Raw genomic sequence first — 18,974 nt, 5'->3', positions numbered from 1 at the left:
GAATCTAATAAAATAACATAAAAACCCAACATTACTAGAACACAATATGCATTACTAGACTATCCAAATGCACTATTCAATGATCACATGCAAGTAAACACTAATTAGAAATCATTACATGTTCTAGACGAATAACAATTCCAGCCTAGCAAGCTCCTGTGTGACATCTATCTTTACCACTCCTTTGAGGGATCCATTGCAGACAAAACGGCTTAAACATCACACACTTAGTTTAATTCCTAAACCAAAAAGTGTTAAATAGTCAAAGTTAACCTTTTTTTTTTTCCAAAGCTTAATTCTTCCCCTTAGCATGTGACGTTTAAGGGTGACAATAACAGACATCAAAGTGAACGTGTTGCATCAAAATCAATAATTTTCAAACCCATCGACCCAATAGAGATCATCAAATTAGATTTAGATCCACAAACTGAAGAAATTAGTCTTATCATCATATGAATCAACCAAGGTAGTAGATATCTAATACAGTAGTCTCCAGGCATCATCTAACCAGCCTCGATTTTTTTATCGTATCAGTAAATTAATTTACAATATTTCACCACAAGGCTTTCGTCAAACCTAAACACATATTTTACTTATCCTTCCAACATTTTTTTCAGAACATTACCCATCCTAACTGATTTAAAGTTCAGTAAAGTTTAACCCAGCTTTATTTTAAAAAGGCTTTTCATTTTCCTTCGTCACTTAATTATCTAATGGCAATATTTACAAAATTGAATTCACTTTCTTAAAAAATATTAATCCTATAAGTAGCACACGAATTATGCAATCAAAAGATGTTGCAGGCCACATTAGTGATAGAGTGTGTATGTACATATTTAGAATATAATATTGAATTATATAAAAAATTGTGGCAGTTAACACCATTGCACTAAATGCCAGAAACCAGTGATTCATGCAAGACAAAACCATAGTGTCCTATCAACCAACTCCAATAACATTCAAAGTCTAAATTTTAATTTGACAAGAATCTCTACAAACTCAACAAATAAAGGCAGATTTATTCTAATATGACAACTTCGTACTTGTGGCTATTACCTGTATTTGGGGCCTGTGACACTCTTCCAAAGTGGGTGAACTACAAAAACTCCAAACAAGACATACTATTTGGAACCAGAAAAGGATATTCTAATTGTTAATTCAAGAAGTGAGACTTTGGTCGTGATGTGAGTTTAAGAACCGCAAGCACCATTTGTGTAAACAGAACCAGCAAAGTCTCCAGGTTCTCAACCAAAAACTAAGTTGATGCTGAAGTCCAGAAGATATATGACCACACAGCCTTGCAGAAAAATGATGATTCAAAAATTTTGTCACAGAATATTTTCATTTTGAACTGGTGTTCCAAACTGATTCATCTAGAACAAAGATAAGTCACCAATTTTAATCTTGATGAACATAAACCCCAAGATGCAATTAGTAATTCAAATAGGTACTTATCATTCTAAGCTTTCACCTACCAACCACCACACTTGGTTTATCAAACATAATCCTTCACGCAGGTATGAGTAAGATACCAAGGACACATTTTCACTGCCTTGCTCTCTTCAGGAATTTAGCCACATTCTGTTGTGGGTTTCAAATTATTAATGCCTTTGACTTGGCAATCACAAAAACCCACAAAAATGCGCAGAGTAAAATCCCTTATGATTCTGGCAGTCCGAACAATAAGAGTTTAATTTGTAATTATTGATCTTAAATCAATTGTTTTTTGAGCAACTTGCAACATTCAAAGCTCAAAACATGTCATGAATAATAAGTTGTACAATTTCTCTTATAATGGATCAACTAAAGCATAAACAATAAGGCACGCTGACTTCATATTTGCACTAAATGTGGAAAGGAAAACTAAGGCCCCCTTCATTAATACATTGTTGAAGAATTACACTCTGACATAAAATGACCAGAGAGAAAGGACAGCATAAAGGAGCTCATCACAGGGAACACTTCTGCATGCTTCTCAGTGTAAAGCTTTTTCTACAAAAGAAGTAATATATCAAACACTCGTCTCCAGCTGACTTGCCTCACAATAGAGGAATAATTTACAGCTAATCAGAGGAGAATATCGGCCTTTGAGACTACTAACAGCAGCAGAACACCCCTCTTTCATACAGGTCAACATGTATCCAATAAGCTGACGCCTCTGGGTCAAATTAACAGGACTTCCTTTTATCAACTTTCAAGTGGATATTGAACCACTTTTTCTTAGCTCTCTCCCTGGTTACCTGCTTTGCATCTCGGCTATGAGTACCACCTTCTCCCTTAGCATCCTTGTATAGTCCCTTGACCTTGGTACCACTAAAGGACCTCTTGAGTGTTGGAATTGAAGAGTACATGGCATGAATAGCTTCCCGCTTTTTAAGAAGTTCATCTATCTGTATGTATGGTGGGATAACTTTGTTTCTTAGACAATTTTTGCAATATGACCATTATAGTTCTACTAAAGGAAAATCTAGAAAATTTAGCAATAAAACATGCTGTGTGCTACTCAATGGTAATTGCTACTAGTCAAAATTCGTCCAAATTTTGAAATAAAGCAATTTACTTAGTGCAATTCTACATAAGCTTAAAATAATATCTGCAGTTGTACCACCAATATACAAACTGAAGATACCAGTAATCAATAAATTTACAGATCACGGTAATAGTCACTTACAAACTGCATTTCTTGTGAATATCTAGTAGTCATTTCTGTGAACTGAGCTAATACCTGTAAAATGTAAGATAAAGACCAAATTTAATTTGTATACCCAAAAGATGTTACTTACAGTTAAAAAAAAAAAAACCATAAAGCCAAATGTAAACACTCACCTCCTTATATTCAGACTCAAACTTAGAAAGCTCAACACGTTTTGTCAAAATTTGGGCCTCCACTTTTTGGAGCTCCTGTTTTTCTTCCACAAAGGGTCCAGCGGAAACAGCTTCTATTGTATAACTTGCACTCTTAAAGAAATTGTCACCTTATCGAAATAGATCAACAAGATATAGTTGTCAGCATAGAAGGACAGCCATTGGCTGATATAAATGCATTAGTAAGTACAAACCAGACAATTACATGTTTAAAAGATTGGCAAAAATCTTAGATGTTTTCATTATTTGTGTTCTTTTCCAATACAAATAACACAATGCTACAAATCTCTTTTAAAAGGGATTGCACAATGAAATGTGTGGGAGGCTCATTAGTCCTGACCATAAACAGCAAACACATGTGTGCCAGCTTTTAACTCTGACAATTCACATGGCTGAAAGCCATCAAGCCTCTTAAAAAATGCAGCTTCTGGATCTCTGGCAACTGCAATCTGCAAGATGTGAAAAATAAAATTAAAACGATATTATCTTTTAAACCATGGGTTAGTACAAGCAAACTAATAACATGTGTATCAGGTAAAATCAACATTTTTATGGAAACTATTATAAATTAAAATCCTTACTGAATTTGCAGTAGTATCTAAACGATAAACTTGGAAGTGAAGGAAGTACATTCCGGCTGATGTAACTTTTCCTGTCTTTGCACTTTCCTCCTGCAAAGTACCATATTTAGAGAGTTAATCCAGTTCTGTGTCAGCCACATATTGTAAAAGATATGAAATACTGTACAATATTGAAATGGATCCACAGAACAGAAAGTTACTAGGTTACTAAAAAGGGATATGACAACTTGACTTTTATAAATGATAGCCCTTACATATTGTATGACTTTGGTCTATATTTTGATGTATGGGGTTGTGGCCAACATTTTGCGTACTTTGGGTAGCAGTATATAATAAGTGGCACTTGATACACTGACAAAGCTAATTGACTCACAACTAGCCCAATAAGAATCATTTCATACCCAGCACAGAGCCCTAACACCAAATGCAATGAGATCAGTAACTAGTCCTGACAAACTTCAAGTGTTCAACAGAACAATACCCCAATCCTTAGAATTAAACCAAGCACAGAACTATCCATGGACCCAATATCAACAAGATTTCATTTTTTTAAATGTACATGAACTTATTCAGGCTAATCTCAAGGACTTTCAACACCATTGTAGACATATAATTCTAACCAAACTACAAATTTGATCAGATCTCAAGGACTTTGAAAGCCATTGTAGACGTCTAATTCTAACCAAAATAAATGTGATCGTAGAACTCATTTGTTTAATGTCAAGGACTTTCAAAGCCAATGTAGACATCTAATTCTAACCAAAATACAAATGTGTTAAGAGAACTCATTTGTTTAATGATTTAATCTCAAGGACTTTCAAAGCCATTGTCAAAATCTAATTCTAATCAAAATAGATGTAGATCCTAATTCTAACAAAGTTACAAATGTTATAGTAGAACTCATTTGTTTAATGATTTAATTTCAAGGACTTTCAAAGCCATTGTGGACATTAAACTCTAATCAAAATATAAATGTGATCGTAGAATTCATTTGTTCAACTAATCAGTTGCTGAAGAATATGAAGTTGAATTGTGTGACATCTGTTGGAAGCCACCCCCGGATGTCAATGATCTTAGCCTAAATGTTAAAACAATGGCTTAACTTCAGCTTTGAGACAGTCCTGTTAACAGTTTTAAGCCACTTTGGATACCATTTGTTTGCCAGAAAGTCTAGCTTAAAAGGAATAAAAGTACCTTTAGAAACAGAAGCAGAAAGACAAAGCAAGTTACAAGAGAACAGAAGGGCGTGTTATCAAAACTCGAGACTAGAAATAATATAACAGCCTGCAAACAAATGGACTCAAAACAACATGCTTTCTTAGGTCAATTAAATCTTCACAATGACTGAAATTATGTCACTAAGATCATGCTGTCCTCTCTGTTGGTTAGAAATAATAAGATTTGTGTCGAAATTTCAGGATTTATTGTTTTTAGAAGGAAAAACTTCAAAATATTTTCATGTGTTATGTTTTAATTTTAAGGTAATATGGGAAGCTTTCCTGCTTTAAGTTTAGGAGATAAGAAACACAGATTCCCAAGTACAGTTCTATAAACAACATATAAATGGAAAGAGGATAAGCTATTCTAACTCTGGGGATTGTGGAATGGCATTTACTGTGGTGGCTGTTGCTGTTATCATCCCTCATACTTCTGTTACCGGCAAAAGTAATATGCAACAAGGGGCCATTTGAAGCCCAGTTTGCAGAGAAGCCCAGTAGTTTGCCTTCTGCAAAGTTAGAGATTAACAGAATTGTTCCAAATTAAAAAATCAAGCAACATACTCAAGAAGGTCAACAACACAAACAGAAATAAAAGCAAAAACATTTATAATTCTGAGTTGTTGCTGTACACATTTGATTGTCTCCGTACAGTAGGTAATGGCTACCAAAGAAAGTTCCTCAACTATTCTGGTGCATCCAATTATTTGTCTGTTAGAGTGGAGAATTTAATTGAAGACTGACTCGGCTCAATAATGCCACAATATCTGAATGATGATGGATCTTATAATGACTGGACTGAGGAACCACTTCTCGACCTGATGATGCCAAGGAGGCTAATGAATGCAAGCATGGAATTCAATGTGTTGTTTTTAACAACCTGGGAGTTATCAAACAAATAATCTGATTTACATTTTCTTGTGGATGCAGATTGAGAATGTAATGAAGTCAAAAGATCTCAATGCAAATACTTGATGTTTCTAGCTTTTGGTTACCTAATGTTGGAGCTGAAATTGTGTTTACATTCTTTTTTGCAAATCTGTACATCAAGTACTTCCATTATAAATCTGGACTTTCCTACTGAAATCCTGGCTTGTGATTTCATATTGGGAGAAGAGGCAGGGGAGTGGGGAATTGGAAGATAGATATTCTTAATGTGACACGAAATCCTATCATAGGGATATGACACCTTATAAATAGCTTGCAGTAGTAAATGGATAGGTATATCATACATTAGAATAACAAGCTTGTGAGATCCCACAAGGTGAACAGTGGCTGGCATTAGTACCATGGAAAGTGAGGATACAAATGCATCAACTTTGAGACATACACCCGGAAAACTGCTTCTAAATTGGCAAGACTTTACAGTGTTCCACAAGGATGCGTCCCCCTCAAACAAACCATGTCCCCAATAAGGAATGTTTCCAAGACTATGGAGCTTGGGGAAAATATCCCCCACAACACCAACAGCTCTACCACCTCTGACGGGGATGCTTCTGAGTTGCTTGATATAAGGCACAAGCCATTAATTACTAATTGCAACCTGTAACCTTTTTAAAACTAGTTTGCCTTTCATGGGCACTGAGAAATTTGATGCAACCAATGCCTCATAAACCACATCTTACAATTGTTATCCACATAGGATAGTAACAACAAACACACACTCCACACAAGAGATATATATGCACTATCAGATTCTTAATAATAGTCCAGACATGATAGCAATGTAAACACTAACAGGAATAATTCTACAAAGTGGAGGAAAAAGAAAAATCAACTCTAGTTTCAGGAATCCAACATAAATTTCCCTCCATGATCTCTATCTATTAACAGATGTAACTTCAGAGCTAACTGCATGTAAGCATGATCTTCAGAGACTAGGATTCCCCACTACTGTCAAATGAGTAACAAGCAGGTCCAGAAGTTTCTTTGGTCACTATCCCAAGCCGATGTCTTATAATTATTAACTATGCAATCAATTGTAGAAATAGCTTCAAATTCACTATGCCAGAATTGTATCAGTTAATTGCCTTCAAAATGCATATTCAAATAATCAAATTTAGAAAAAAATTATCATACCTGTAAAGCAAGACTCAATGCCCCATTCTCTTCTTGTTCAAAGTACAGCAACTGTTTTATAAAACAATACTGAAATAAGTCTTCCCATTTCAATTTATCATAGAAAATGATAATAATGAAATATTAACGAGCATCTACTAATAAGAATGAATGGTAATGGCATTGTAAGCTAAACATACACAAGAATGCTCAATAACACCCTGAAAATGCCAGTCACTTAATGCCTCAAATAATACGCATAGATGTATGGTGGATCAACTAAGAAGAAACTGTATTGAATCCAAGCCATCTTAACTAAGCACAAGTTTAAAATCCATAATACCTTTCCTGGTTTACTAAGAACTGCGGAGTCTCAGACAACAACTGTGTCCTAAACTGCCAATACAATTGTTATAAATATGATGTGATGATTTTGAAAGTCTCAAAATTGTAGTTCAACTTAGTTCAACTAGTACAATTGATTCTATAATGAAGCTTAAGTCCATATTTCAACTTCCTCAAATTTTTGGGACATTTTCAATACATTTATTTCTGTTTAAAAATCTTTGTATGCACATCCACCATCAAGTGCATCTCAGCTAAGCTATAAACAAACATAGCTTTAAGATACGACATAGTGCAGCCCCAACATAGTTTGTCTCAAGATATAAAACAAATATCCGAATCTTGAGAACATTAAAGTATTTTAAATTAATTGGCAGCAAGCAATTTTTATTATAAAAAAAAAGGTCAAGTCCTGTAAATATGCACAATAATAATATAACCAACCTTGAATTTGCTTTTATCAGAGGATATTACTCGTATCACTAAACCTGCCTCTGCTTCTGTTTCTGTTATTGTAACAGAATAAAAGTGTGCACATTGTTTTTCGACCTGTTGTGGCATCATATCCACACCCAATGTTTATGGCATTCAAAACACAAGAAAATGAAAATTAGAAATTAAACAAATTTAAAAGTTCAAAGAGATGATTTTTCCTCACCCTTTTATGAGCAGGCTGGCCTAAAATAAGTGGTCTGATTGTAACTGTACCAGTTAATGCCTCTTCCAAAATAGTTGCTGATACTGTAGTCTTTATGGGCACACCAAGCTTGCTTTAAACATCCAAGATTTCAACCATTAGTGATCAAAAGGTTGGAGGATCTGAGCAACCAAATGCCTTAAAGATTTTGCAAGATATCACTTAAACTGGAGAGATACTGACCTAAAAAGAGCAGCAAACATGGTGTTCACTGCCCCAAGGCTAGACAAATCCAACTCCAATTCTTGGTTCTCGGATTCAATTGCCTGTTTCAGCAAAGACCTAAGTCTTAGTTTATTATATATGCTTAACATAAATACATGAAACAATTAAGTCGAGTCTGTATGCTTCCAGCACAAGAAACTGACTCAGAAATCTGCATAACCCGCCACTTAAGGATAGTGCAAGGCAACTACTCAACTTCCAAAGAAACAATATCAAATTAAATAGTATTATAGTATAATAAAGAAAGAAAAACTTTAAGCTAAAATTTATCATATATAAACTTATTACTAAATAGTAAAATATCCCAAAAATTTCTGTAAACAAATTAAAAAATCATACCTCAAAACCAGCTGCATCATACTGACGGCGCTTCTCAGGATCTGAGAGAATACCATAAGAAAAGGTTATTTCCTTAAACCGTTCAGATGCTTCAGCATTGTTAGAGTTTTTGTCAGGATGATACCTGCAGAATATCATTCAACCTGTAAATATAACATCAATTTCTGAAAAAAAGATAACTGATTGACAATTAAAGCTACTCCTAAATTTCTAATTTTTCCCACTACTCATCTTTTCAGTTGAAACCTCACGAAGTATAATACATGGAAAAAGTAGAAACATTACCTGATATGGTCTGAAAGCAGTCCATACATAAAAATGACAAAAATACAATAAATATTGCTAACAAGGAATTCAGAATTTAATAATAATTTATACACGAAAATTACCATAACTGTATCTATACCCAAATTTCTTGGTACTGAACCAGATTGCATACATACAGGGATGCATAAATTTGTATATTTACATGAATATTTATAAACTTACATATAAAAATGAACATAGATACTTTAGCAACACATCGAAAGCTTTTCTTGCCTCAAGGCACATAAGCTGAAATAGGATCTCAATCCTAGAAGATAAAATGTTTATTGTATTCATGATCTTGCCCAAGTCCCAATTTAAACTTCTAAGAAGAGGCATGATGCACTCAAGAATGGGGGATGAAATTAATGATAGCCTTTCTCTTATACCTGACTCCCAAAGTCCATATGTACATACACGCCATCCAATCAAGAAAGACAATAAGGCAACAACTTTCAGACAGAAAGAAGTAAAACTTCAGAAATATTAACTACTGTGAGATCAAAAATGCTACAAGCAGATTTTTATCACAGCCACTTTTCCCTTAAAGAAACCCTGATTTATTATAGAAAAACCAATTGAAAAGATTAATTTTGCAGAATTAGTCCCTTGTGGAGCATTATTTTTTCACGTGCATACCAACTCTGCACCCGCTCTCATCTCTTGGGTCAAAACTGCTGTGAAGATTCCAAGTCCAGCAACAAAGATGGACTATTGTATTCACTTCCAAGATCCACAACAAAGATGAAACTATTATACTGTCAAGTCACTCAACCTAATGACAACACCCAGGTGAGTTTAAAGCCAATGGAAGTAACCAGTCATCTTGTTGGGACCTACAATAAATTAAAGTATATAATTTGTGCCAAATGTTGATCCGATCAATACAGGGGTTCCTGCCAGACCCCTTCTCTATGATGTTTACAAGTACAACCATTCATCTTAGTATTTTTTAAATAACACGTACCAAATATATTCCCTAAAAATATTCATACCAACATTTCCCACCTTCTGTGTGACCTTATTGAATTCATTAATATACCAAGAGACTTTAGAGTTGCTGCAACATTGAACTGCATAGACATGAAAAGGTTAATACAAAATAGAATGCATGTGTCCTACAGACCCTCACTTAGCTAGTACGACTCATGCCAAGAATGTTGTTTTTCTTGAGCTCCACATTGTAACCAGTACAAAACTGCTGAAATACAGCTTCTTCAGCAACTACCAAAACTGCTACAAAAGACTTATGGAAAAGCTATGTGATTGCTATGAAACAGCTTCTGTAGCAACTGTGTGATCATTGAAAAATGGCTTCTGCGGCTATTGCTTGACTGCTGCAGAAAAACTTCCCCTTGGCCATATTTACACAGTCCCTAACTGCTCATATTAATTGCAAATAACTCTTAACCCTGCTTTACTCGCTTCAGTGCTGCTAGAAGCTTTTTTTTTTAACTCAAACATGACTAAATGATCAAATAGGAATTATATGCCATTTCATTTCACTCCATTTCATGCTATATTGGTTGTTTCCCACCCACTAGCGGTTCATTCTCATATTTAAATCATCAATCTGATTATTAAAGCAACTTGTTGCTATATTGAAGCTACCATTGCCTCATTCCTTGTTCAATTTCATTTCATCAGGTGAAATACATCTCCCCAGACATAGCATATCAGAGCAAAACAAAATTATAATATTCCAATAGGAAGTAACAATGACATCTGAAACATTAGAAACAAGTAATGCTTGCAAAAACTACAAAAGAAAATGCTAATAGCTCACCCAATGCATATGCCATAGGTAAAGCGTACCCTGACAATACTGAATTCTCCAATTATTAAGCCTAACTCTTGCTCTATTAAATCTGCTACAAATTATCTGTTCAGATGCTTAGACAAGCCCACTTTGCAATGAACAGCTAGAAAAGAAAGATTTGCTATCATCTCAATTTGTCAAAATAGAACCCAATACTGTTTAAGAAAGAGCCTGTGAGAAGTAGGAGCCTGATTGTATTTGATTCTAGAGACATTCTAGGTGTCTTGCACAAGTTAATAATGTATGATTAGCCATTATCCATCTTAATCATTTTACAGAGCAGCTCTGCAACATACTTAAACATTAGCATTAGCTCCGAGCCATCTGATTGCGTACAAGATTATCCTTGGTAAATTTCCAGTAAGACTCATCTACCAGTGAAGATAACCTCATAAGTGAGAGCCAAGCTGCTTTAATTTTATTATTACATTTTGCTAGTGAAGAGTCTCCTAAATTGGTCACAATTTTGCTGTGTATGCCATATGGCCCGACAGCATTTGTATTTCTGTTTATCTCAAACATTGGACAGCGGTCATCCTTAATACAGTAAATCATGAAACAGCAGTGCTTTGGGCATAACTTACCTTAAGCCATATTCTATTAAACTCGGCACTTGGCTGGTGTTCATGAATCATAACCAACAATTGTAAATCCCATCAACAACAAAAGAACGGACATATTACATGATCGTGCAAGGAAAAGACCGGGTAATTCTGACAAGAAAATGCTTTGCCATGTTTGGTAAAGCTTAAACGGCCGGCCAGTTATTTGTTATTCTGAATAGATGAGCGGAATGTTGGTTTAATTTCGGATTTGTTCGCTTGGAAACTCTTGAACACGACTGTGCAAAGCAGCCATCCTTAATATTGTCCATCATGAAGGCTAGAGTATCTGAAATAAATGAACTTTGGGCGATCGTACTCTACTATAGTCAGAACTATAGCTAACGGTCGTGAATCATAATCCACAATAATCGCTTTAAACAGAGACTCAATCAAGACAAACATTTTAAATCAATCTTGTATAAATAAGACCAGGGTATACTGATAACAAACGGACGTTTAAGACCTAAAAGCAAACTGCTATTATTATTGTTTTAAAGTAAAAAAAAATTGAAACATAAAATACTTGAACAGCTGTTTAAGGTGTTTGATCTTACAAGAGTTAAAAAGATAAGACTTGATAATAACAAATAACATGCTGACTGTTCAAGACCTGAAAAAGGGTATGCAAGGGAAGGCACTGTAATGGAACTTAAACCATCATTCACATCCCCGTTGCTCCAAAATAGCAAATAATGCTAGACGGAAGATTCTGCCTCGCCCTTCCCTCCCCTTCATCCCTAACCCAAAGTTGAAAAACTACAGTTGATGCCACAAACCTCGAACAACGTTACACACTGCAGAAAAGACCATTTGAAAAAAGCAGAAAACAAGACTTGACTTTGGGGAACCCATAAGGCAAATGACGTACTTTAGAGCCATTTTACGGTAAGCGGACTTAATCTCTTGATCGGATGCATTGCGAGCGATTCCCAGCACCTCGTACGGATCCTTCCGGCGTTCTTCCACATTATTTTCTCCCTGACAGAAGGCCGAAGCCCCAGGCATCTCGTATAAACCAAATATCAGCGAGAAAGCTTCTTGGGGAAAATTTATGATATCATGCGCTTCAACACCCTAGTATTCAAGAGCCCTCCCACTGCAAGACATTCTGATCCCGAAGAAACAAAAAACCAGCCACAAACCTTCAATCTGCAGTTTCCTTCTTTGTCCTTCGGATCTGCGCAGAAATAATAACATTCTGCTCTACTTTAGACAGAAATTGTTTGTTATCTGAACAGCATTATACAATACTGAACCGATTTCAACAATTAAACCATAGAAGCACACATGTTTTCAAACAGAAGAGAAATCCCAGCAGCAAATCCGAGCACTTTCAGGCAATAATCATCCAAATCTACGTGATTTCTTCGCCTGAGAGATTTCAAAAAATTGTTTCAACGGGGCGAAGAAAATACCTAGGTAAACAAGTTGGGAACGGTAAAAATGGGTTAGCAATCAGTTGCCAAGTCACGTTCCAATTCAAAATATAAGCTGGGTCGGTTTGAATTTAAAATTTTGAAATTAACGCTAACTTTAGATATTAAATTTATTATGCACGCCGGATAGTTTAAAATGTCCCTGACTAATCATTTTGTTTCGCCTGCTAACAGAGATGGTTGTTTTTTTACTCTGCCTTTAGACCGGTTGGTTTAAACCGATCCATTGGAGCGTGACTGTTGTTGGCAATTTTTTAATTATTAGATTAAAAAAATTAAACCAAAAGTTATATGGTTGGGTTATCTTTAATATATTATTTTATTTTGCAGGAATATGTCAGTATATATAGACTTGGATTATTTGGTCAAATTTATTTAGGAGTCAAACTTGGTTGGAATGTATCTTTAATAGCTCAAATTCGAATATCTAATTACAAAACCAAAACCAACTTGATAACATGAAGTCTCACTACTATTTTACTCATGAGCTAATGAGAATTAGAGGTTAAAAAAAATATGAGCACTAGGAACAAAATAAATTTGATTATACTATTATTTTAAATTACATTGTGATTATTGTGTCATTCTTGGATTAAAAGTTGTCTTTTATATTTTATTTTTAAGAAATAGTATTATTAGTTTAAATTAAATATGTTCGATGTGATTGTCAAATTAAGTCATGAAATTGAATTGTTTTTTATATTTAAATTTATAGAAATATGCTTCTATTTATAGAGATGTGATTTAGTTTGTCAAATTAATTGATAGTGGCTAAATAGTAAAATAAAACTTAATTTCTACAAGGGAAGTTTCAAAAATAAACAAAGTGTCCCCTTTGGTAAGACATACTCAGACATTTACAAATTTTTCTAGGGGTCAAATCTAGTTGAAATGTGTCTTTAATTAAACATGTAGAAGAGCATTTATTTTGAAAAAAGACCTACATCTAAAGAGATGAAAAAAAATTGTACTATACTTGTACATCTAACAACAAAATATATTTGAAAATTTTGGAAATCGCCTCCTTTTTTTTCAAATAAGTATATCATTAACATTTTAACAATACTTATGTGAGAGGTTTTTAATCTCGTGTATGAATCAAGGAGGACACAAAGAGGATACTTAGTCCCCATTTAACAAAGTTGAGATATCAACTTGGGAACACATTGGATAGCAAAAAGTACACGCTGGCCAATGAAATAATGAAGTCACAAATGGAATACTTCATCCTCATTTAACAAAGTTGGACTCAAAAAGATCAGCAAAAAGCCCAACCCAAAAAAAATTAATTTTAAATAGACACAATAACAATAGAACCACTTTCGTAGTTAGCTTGTTTCATTTATTTGGTTATAGCTTAGTTGTTGGTCTCTAGTTGTTTCTCCTGACATTTGGAACTTTAACAGACATTTGGAACTTTAATGTTGTTTAGTTAGTCTTTTGGCTGCTGGTGGTTTCGGCTGGTAATGTGCTGGTTACCAGCTTTTTGCTTGTATATGGGCCGACCCCCTTGCTTTGGTCGCTTTTAATTTCAAAAACAATAGAACCACTTGACCAATAAACTAAGTAAAATATATCCTCTATTTTTTCCTTAAACATAAAAACATTTAAATCAAAATCTTAATTATCTATTTGACCAATAAACTAAGTGAAATATCTCCTCTTTTTATTCCTTAAACATAAGGACATTTAAATCAAAATCTTATTTATCTTTAAACTTTCAACAATAAAACATTATTGCGACATAAAAACCTATCACTCTTTTAAGTCTAAAGTGGGCAAAAAAGGGTACACCCAATTATTGATGCACAACAAAACAATAAAATAAAATATTTTTTAAGAAGTTTAAAACTTGTCCTTTGTCTCGTATAAATGAGTGGCATAACTTATCGCATAGCCATAGAGCAATTTCAAAACAAGAACAAGAAAAACAAAGTAACTAAAAACATCTATATTTTGTTGGTAACATTACAAATCTGCAAGTTGTATCTATGGAAATTTCTATGCGTTCATAGTGTTGAATGTGTAAAGTTAACTTATAAGACACGTTCCCCTAGATTGGTCTCAACTAGGTGTACTTATGACTAATTATTACGTTGACTGAGTTAAAGAATATGGTCAATGGATTTTTAAATCATTTTTAATCTAATTTAAATATTTAGACTTTGAATAGAGGATTCAAAATAAGACCAATGGTAGTATGGGAAGATAGGAGAATTGCACTTTATTATGAGTTCATCTAATAAAACTTTCGGGTACGATAATATTAACAATATATCATTACATCAAAATAGCTTATAGAAGATGTAAAAGATATTCAAATATGATTGAATAAATGATTATTTATAATATCAAGCTTAAAAAGATGTTATGGGCAAATCATTACTCATAGGTAAAATATGTGTTCTCGAAACTTTCTACCAATAGTGATCATGTGGTGTATAGAGTTTGAGTTAGACTCAAAAGAATAAGTATAGGTAGATAAAATGTTAAACTTAAAAAGTTGAGGGTGGTAAATGGGACCATGTAAGCATTGGGTGGGGTTTAAAGGTGGAATGAAAAGGAATAGAGATGTTTTGTGTAAATTAATTGGCATATTCTTAATATTTTAAATAATATATTTAATTGGATTGATAATTATTTTAATATTAAATTGTATAAAGACAAAAAAATAAAGAGCTATTATTTTATTATAATGGAATATAATTGTAATTGAAATGATGTGAGTTCTATTTATGGGTCTATGTTTTTAAATGGACTAAATTATATATTATATCATAATTGATTCTTTTAAAATAGACTATTAAAATAATGAGAGGAATTAACATATATATTTGTTTGTCTTCATGCTAGAAAAATGTTATAATGTTGTATTGTTCCAAATTATTCTATGAGACTACATTGGTAAGGATGTTTACAAGGCAATTTATAATTCTATGAGACTAATTTGGTAAGGATGTTTACAAGGCAATTTCTAATTGTAAAATGATTTCATTTGGTATACTATTGAATCCTGACACCTTTTAGGTGAACTCATGTCAATATCATGTTTGGTATTCCATGAGTTCAAACCATCTTACAATTGTGTTATGTGTTCTCTAGAATAGTCCAGTCTCTAATGTTGGGTTGAATCTCTTCAAAATAGTTTACATAGGTTTGTCCTTTTTTGGTTGGTTTCTTATAAGTAAGGTCCTAGACCCTATTCATCTTACAAATTAAAATTAAATACCCATGTTTCACATCGTCAAGGAATGGTGGTTCCACAATATTGGGTTATACTTTTTTGCCTACTTTGGCACTAAAATTTAAAATCTGAAAAGATAAAAACTTTATATTTGAACATATGTTGCCACTAAACCATTACAAATATGAAGATGAAGTAAATTAGAGTCTTTTAAAAATGTGTAGCTTCTAAATATGCATTTTTTTTAAATGTTATTCATTTGAATCCATTTTTATTTCTCCCACGAAAACTAGTACTTTGTTGTAAACAACATTTTTAAAGAGTGACACTTTCTTTGTAACCGTTAAGTTCTTTCTAAAATAGATATGAATGTTATTCTTTTGAGTTTAGTTTTGTAACATCCATATATAATGCTTGCAATTGGTTTTATTACTTTATAGTCAATATTTCATATCTTATTAACCTTTGAAGTTGACTTAACTGTAATTTTGATATATATTCGCTTTGTGACTTGTGACTTGTTACATATTTGTCCAATTTTAATTTTCCTTTTTTTTTTAACAGAAATGACTTCAATGCCTAGTGCATAGATTTTTTTTTTTAAATCCTCTTATTTACTAATTTTTCATAAGTGTCTAACACAAAGCTTGAATATTTGGCAAGAAACCTATCTTTGATTAACGAAAAAAAAGTATGCATAATAAGCTTAAAATATATTCAAATCATAACCATTGGAAATCTTATTTTGAGTGCTTTTGTCATTCATAAAGGTTTGTAAATATTGTCCCATTTGAGTCCTCAAATTAAGCTTCGAAGGCAAAAGAAGTGGAGAAATAGTTTCATTTTAGGGGGAGAAACTTAGCTAATGGGTTTTGATAGAAATTAATTATGATTGAAACTAAGGAGTTTTGATCAAAAGTATTGAAACTAAGGGGTTTCGATCAAAAACACTTTCTATTAAAACCCCTTGTCATTTTGGGACACCCATATCTTCTATTTTGGGAACTTTCGATCAAAACCCAGGTTGGCTAATTTAATGTTTTGTTTGGTTATTAATGGTCTTATATAAATAGAGATGTTTTTTTCCTAAACATGAAATTTGAAGGATTATTTGCATTCTTCAAAAAGAAGAGATTTCAGAGTGCATTCAAATTAGTGTGAAATTTTTAGAGGGCATTTTTTTCAAAAGGAAAGAGATGGGAAATAAAAGGATAAGGTCAAATAAGACTTCACAAAACTATTCACTTGAAACCAAACAAAGACAATGTGAACAAGCAATTGTAAGATATCATAGGAACAAAGCAACTATGTCTCTCTCCCCCTTGCCTATAGTCTTCTTGTGTGATTTAAATGTATATGTTGTTTTGAGGATCTCTCTTAGTCTCTCTTTCTTTGGTCTCTCTTACTCTCTCTCTCTCTCTCTCTCTCTCTCTTTAGATTTTTTAAATATGTCTAGTCTCTCTTTCTCTCTACTTCTTGCCCTTCTCTCTTTGTACTTATTTTTATGATCTCTCTTAGAGCCCCTTAAGAGACTCTCTCTCTCTCTCTCCCTCCCTCCCTCCCTCCCTCCCTCCATTAAGAAACTTTATTTTCATATATCCTCTTAAGACATCTCTCTCTAGATCTTTCAGAGATCCCCTTGGCACACATAGTCTCCCCTTTAGTCTCTCTCTTGTTATTTAATAGATCCCCTTTAGACTGTCTATCACTAGCTATTTCATACATCTCTTAAGACTCTCTCTCTCTCTCTCTCTCTCTCTCTCTCTCTCTCTCTCTCTCTCTCTCTCTCACACACACACACACACACACACACATCTCATTTAGACACACTCTATCTTCCCCTCTCTCTCTAGCTCTCTTTCATAGATCCCCTTGACACTCTCTCTATTTTTTAGGATTTCTCTCTCTCTCTCTCTCTCTCTCTCTCTCTCTCTCTCTCTCTCTCTCTCTCTCTCTCTCTCTCTCTCTCACACACACACACACACACACACAAACACATCTTGTTAAGACACACTCTATATTTCCCTCTCTCTCTAGCTCTCCTTCCTAGATCCCCTTTACACTTTAGGATCTCTCTCTCTCTCTCTCTCTCTCTCTCTCTCTCTCTCTCTCTCTCTCTCTCTCTCTCTCTCTCTCTCTCTCTCACACACACACACACACACACACACCCACACACACACACACACACACACACACACACAGATAACTTTACCCCCTTTTAGTCTTGATAGGTGAATATATGTTTTCAACTTTTTCTTAGGAAAATATGTATAACCACTAGTTGGGGTTGAGTCATCATGTAGTGCACCATTGAGGTGCTCCTTGTAAGGTGAACACAATGAAGGCATCTAGTCGAAGGTGCAAATGTTTTTAGACTTGTTATTGTTAGCAAACTTTTATGAATTGGCTTACTATAAATAGTAAGGCATTTTGATGACTTGCAAAATATAGTAATTTTGTCAAGTGGTGTACATGTAGCTATATCATTCACTCTTACTAAATTTAGCAATTGGGTTTGTAATTTGAACTCTGTAACTCAATTTTTATATGCAACTCAAAGTCATGATTGTTCATACATTTTTCAAACATTGTTGTAACTATGAAAATTATTGAGAATTAAAGTTGAGAGACATGTTTCCATGGTTATCTATTGGTATATTTTTTCACAATAATTTTGTGTTGTGTGTTTTCTCTTCTCTGCAATTTTTGGCACTTGTTAGTTTCATTACAAGTTCAAACAATGGATGTTGAAGAATGGTCATCTCAAGGCCATACAAGTGTGCATCTCTCTCTTGGGTGAATATGTAGCTTTAACTTCTTGGGTAAATATGTATTTTTAGTTTTTCCCTTAATAGTTATTTTTTTGTTTTATTTTGTGTGCAACCCAAGTTAAGGAAACTAATGAGAATATCAATCTAGCTTAAAGTTTAAAGATAAGAAGTAATTATAGATCATTTAATTGAAATGGATATGGAAAAATTGAGATATTATGTTCAACAATCTACACATACAAGGAAGAGGACATTGAATAAAAAGTCCAAGGAAATAATTGCTCAATTTGAGAATCTTCATACACTTAAAAAACCAACTATTACCAATTTCACTTCTTTAAGATGAGTTAAAAGATCCATTGAAATTTTTGGGTGTAGATACAGCATTGAAAAAGAGGAAATTTTCTAAACTACAAAAATATGTTGTTCAAAGTGTCAAGGAAGGTTTGAATTCCACTGCAAAGATAAAAACTAGATGGGAAAATAAGTCCATTTCAAGAAGAGTGATATTGACATCTATTTTAAA

The 18,974-nt window shown here is 33.6% G+C and overlaps 1 protein-coding gene across 1 annotated transcript; it reads right to left on the bottom strand.

The window, feature by feature from the left end:
• Positions 1-1,678: 1,678 nt before the first annotated feature.
• ARL1 (ARG1-like 1) lies at positions 1,679-12,647 on the bottom strand. Its single transcript, XM_089791958.1, has 11 exons — positions 11,926-12,647; positions 8,328-8,451; positions 7,947-8,029; positions 7,725-7,836; positions 7,511-7,615; positions 6,743-6,793; positions 3,447-3,536; positions 3,206-3,314; positions 2,827-2,975; positions 2,672-2,725; positions 1,679-2,390 (listed from the first exon to the last, which is right to left on the bottom strand). The coding sequence occupies exons 1-11, from the start codon at positions 12,060-12,062 to the stop codon at positions 2,169-2,171; spliced, it is 1,236 nt and encodes a 411-aa protein (XP_089648084.1). The 5' UTR covers positions 12,063-12,647; the 3' UTR covers positions 1,679-2,168.
• Positions 12,648-18,974: the final 6,327 nt, after the last annotated feature.

Source organism: Cupressus sempervirens, chromosome 7 (genome assembly GCF_028749045.1).
Source record: "Cupressus sempervirens isolate cs-2001-9-10 chromosome 7, ASM2874904v1, whole genome shotgun sequence".
Lineage (NCBI taxonomy): Eukaryota > Viridiplantae > Streptophyta > Pinopsida > Cupressales > Cupressaceae > Cupressus > Cupressus sempervirens.
This window is presented reverse-complemented; position numbering and strand designations above follow the sequence as displayed.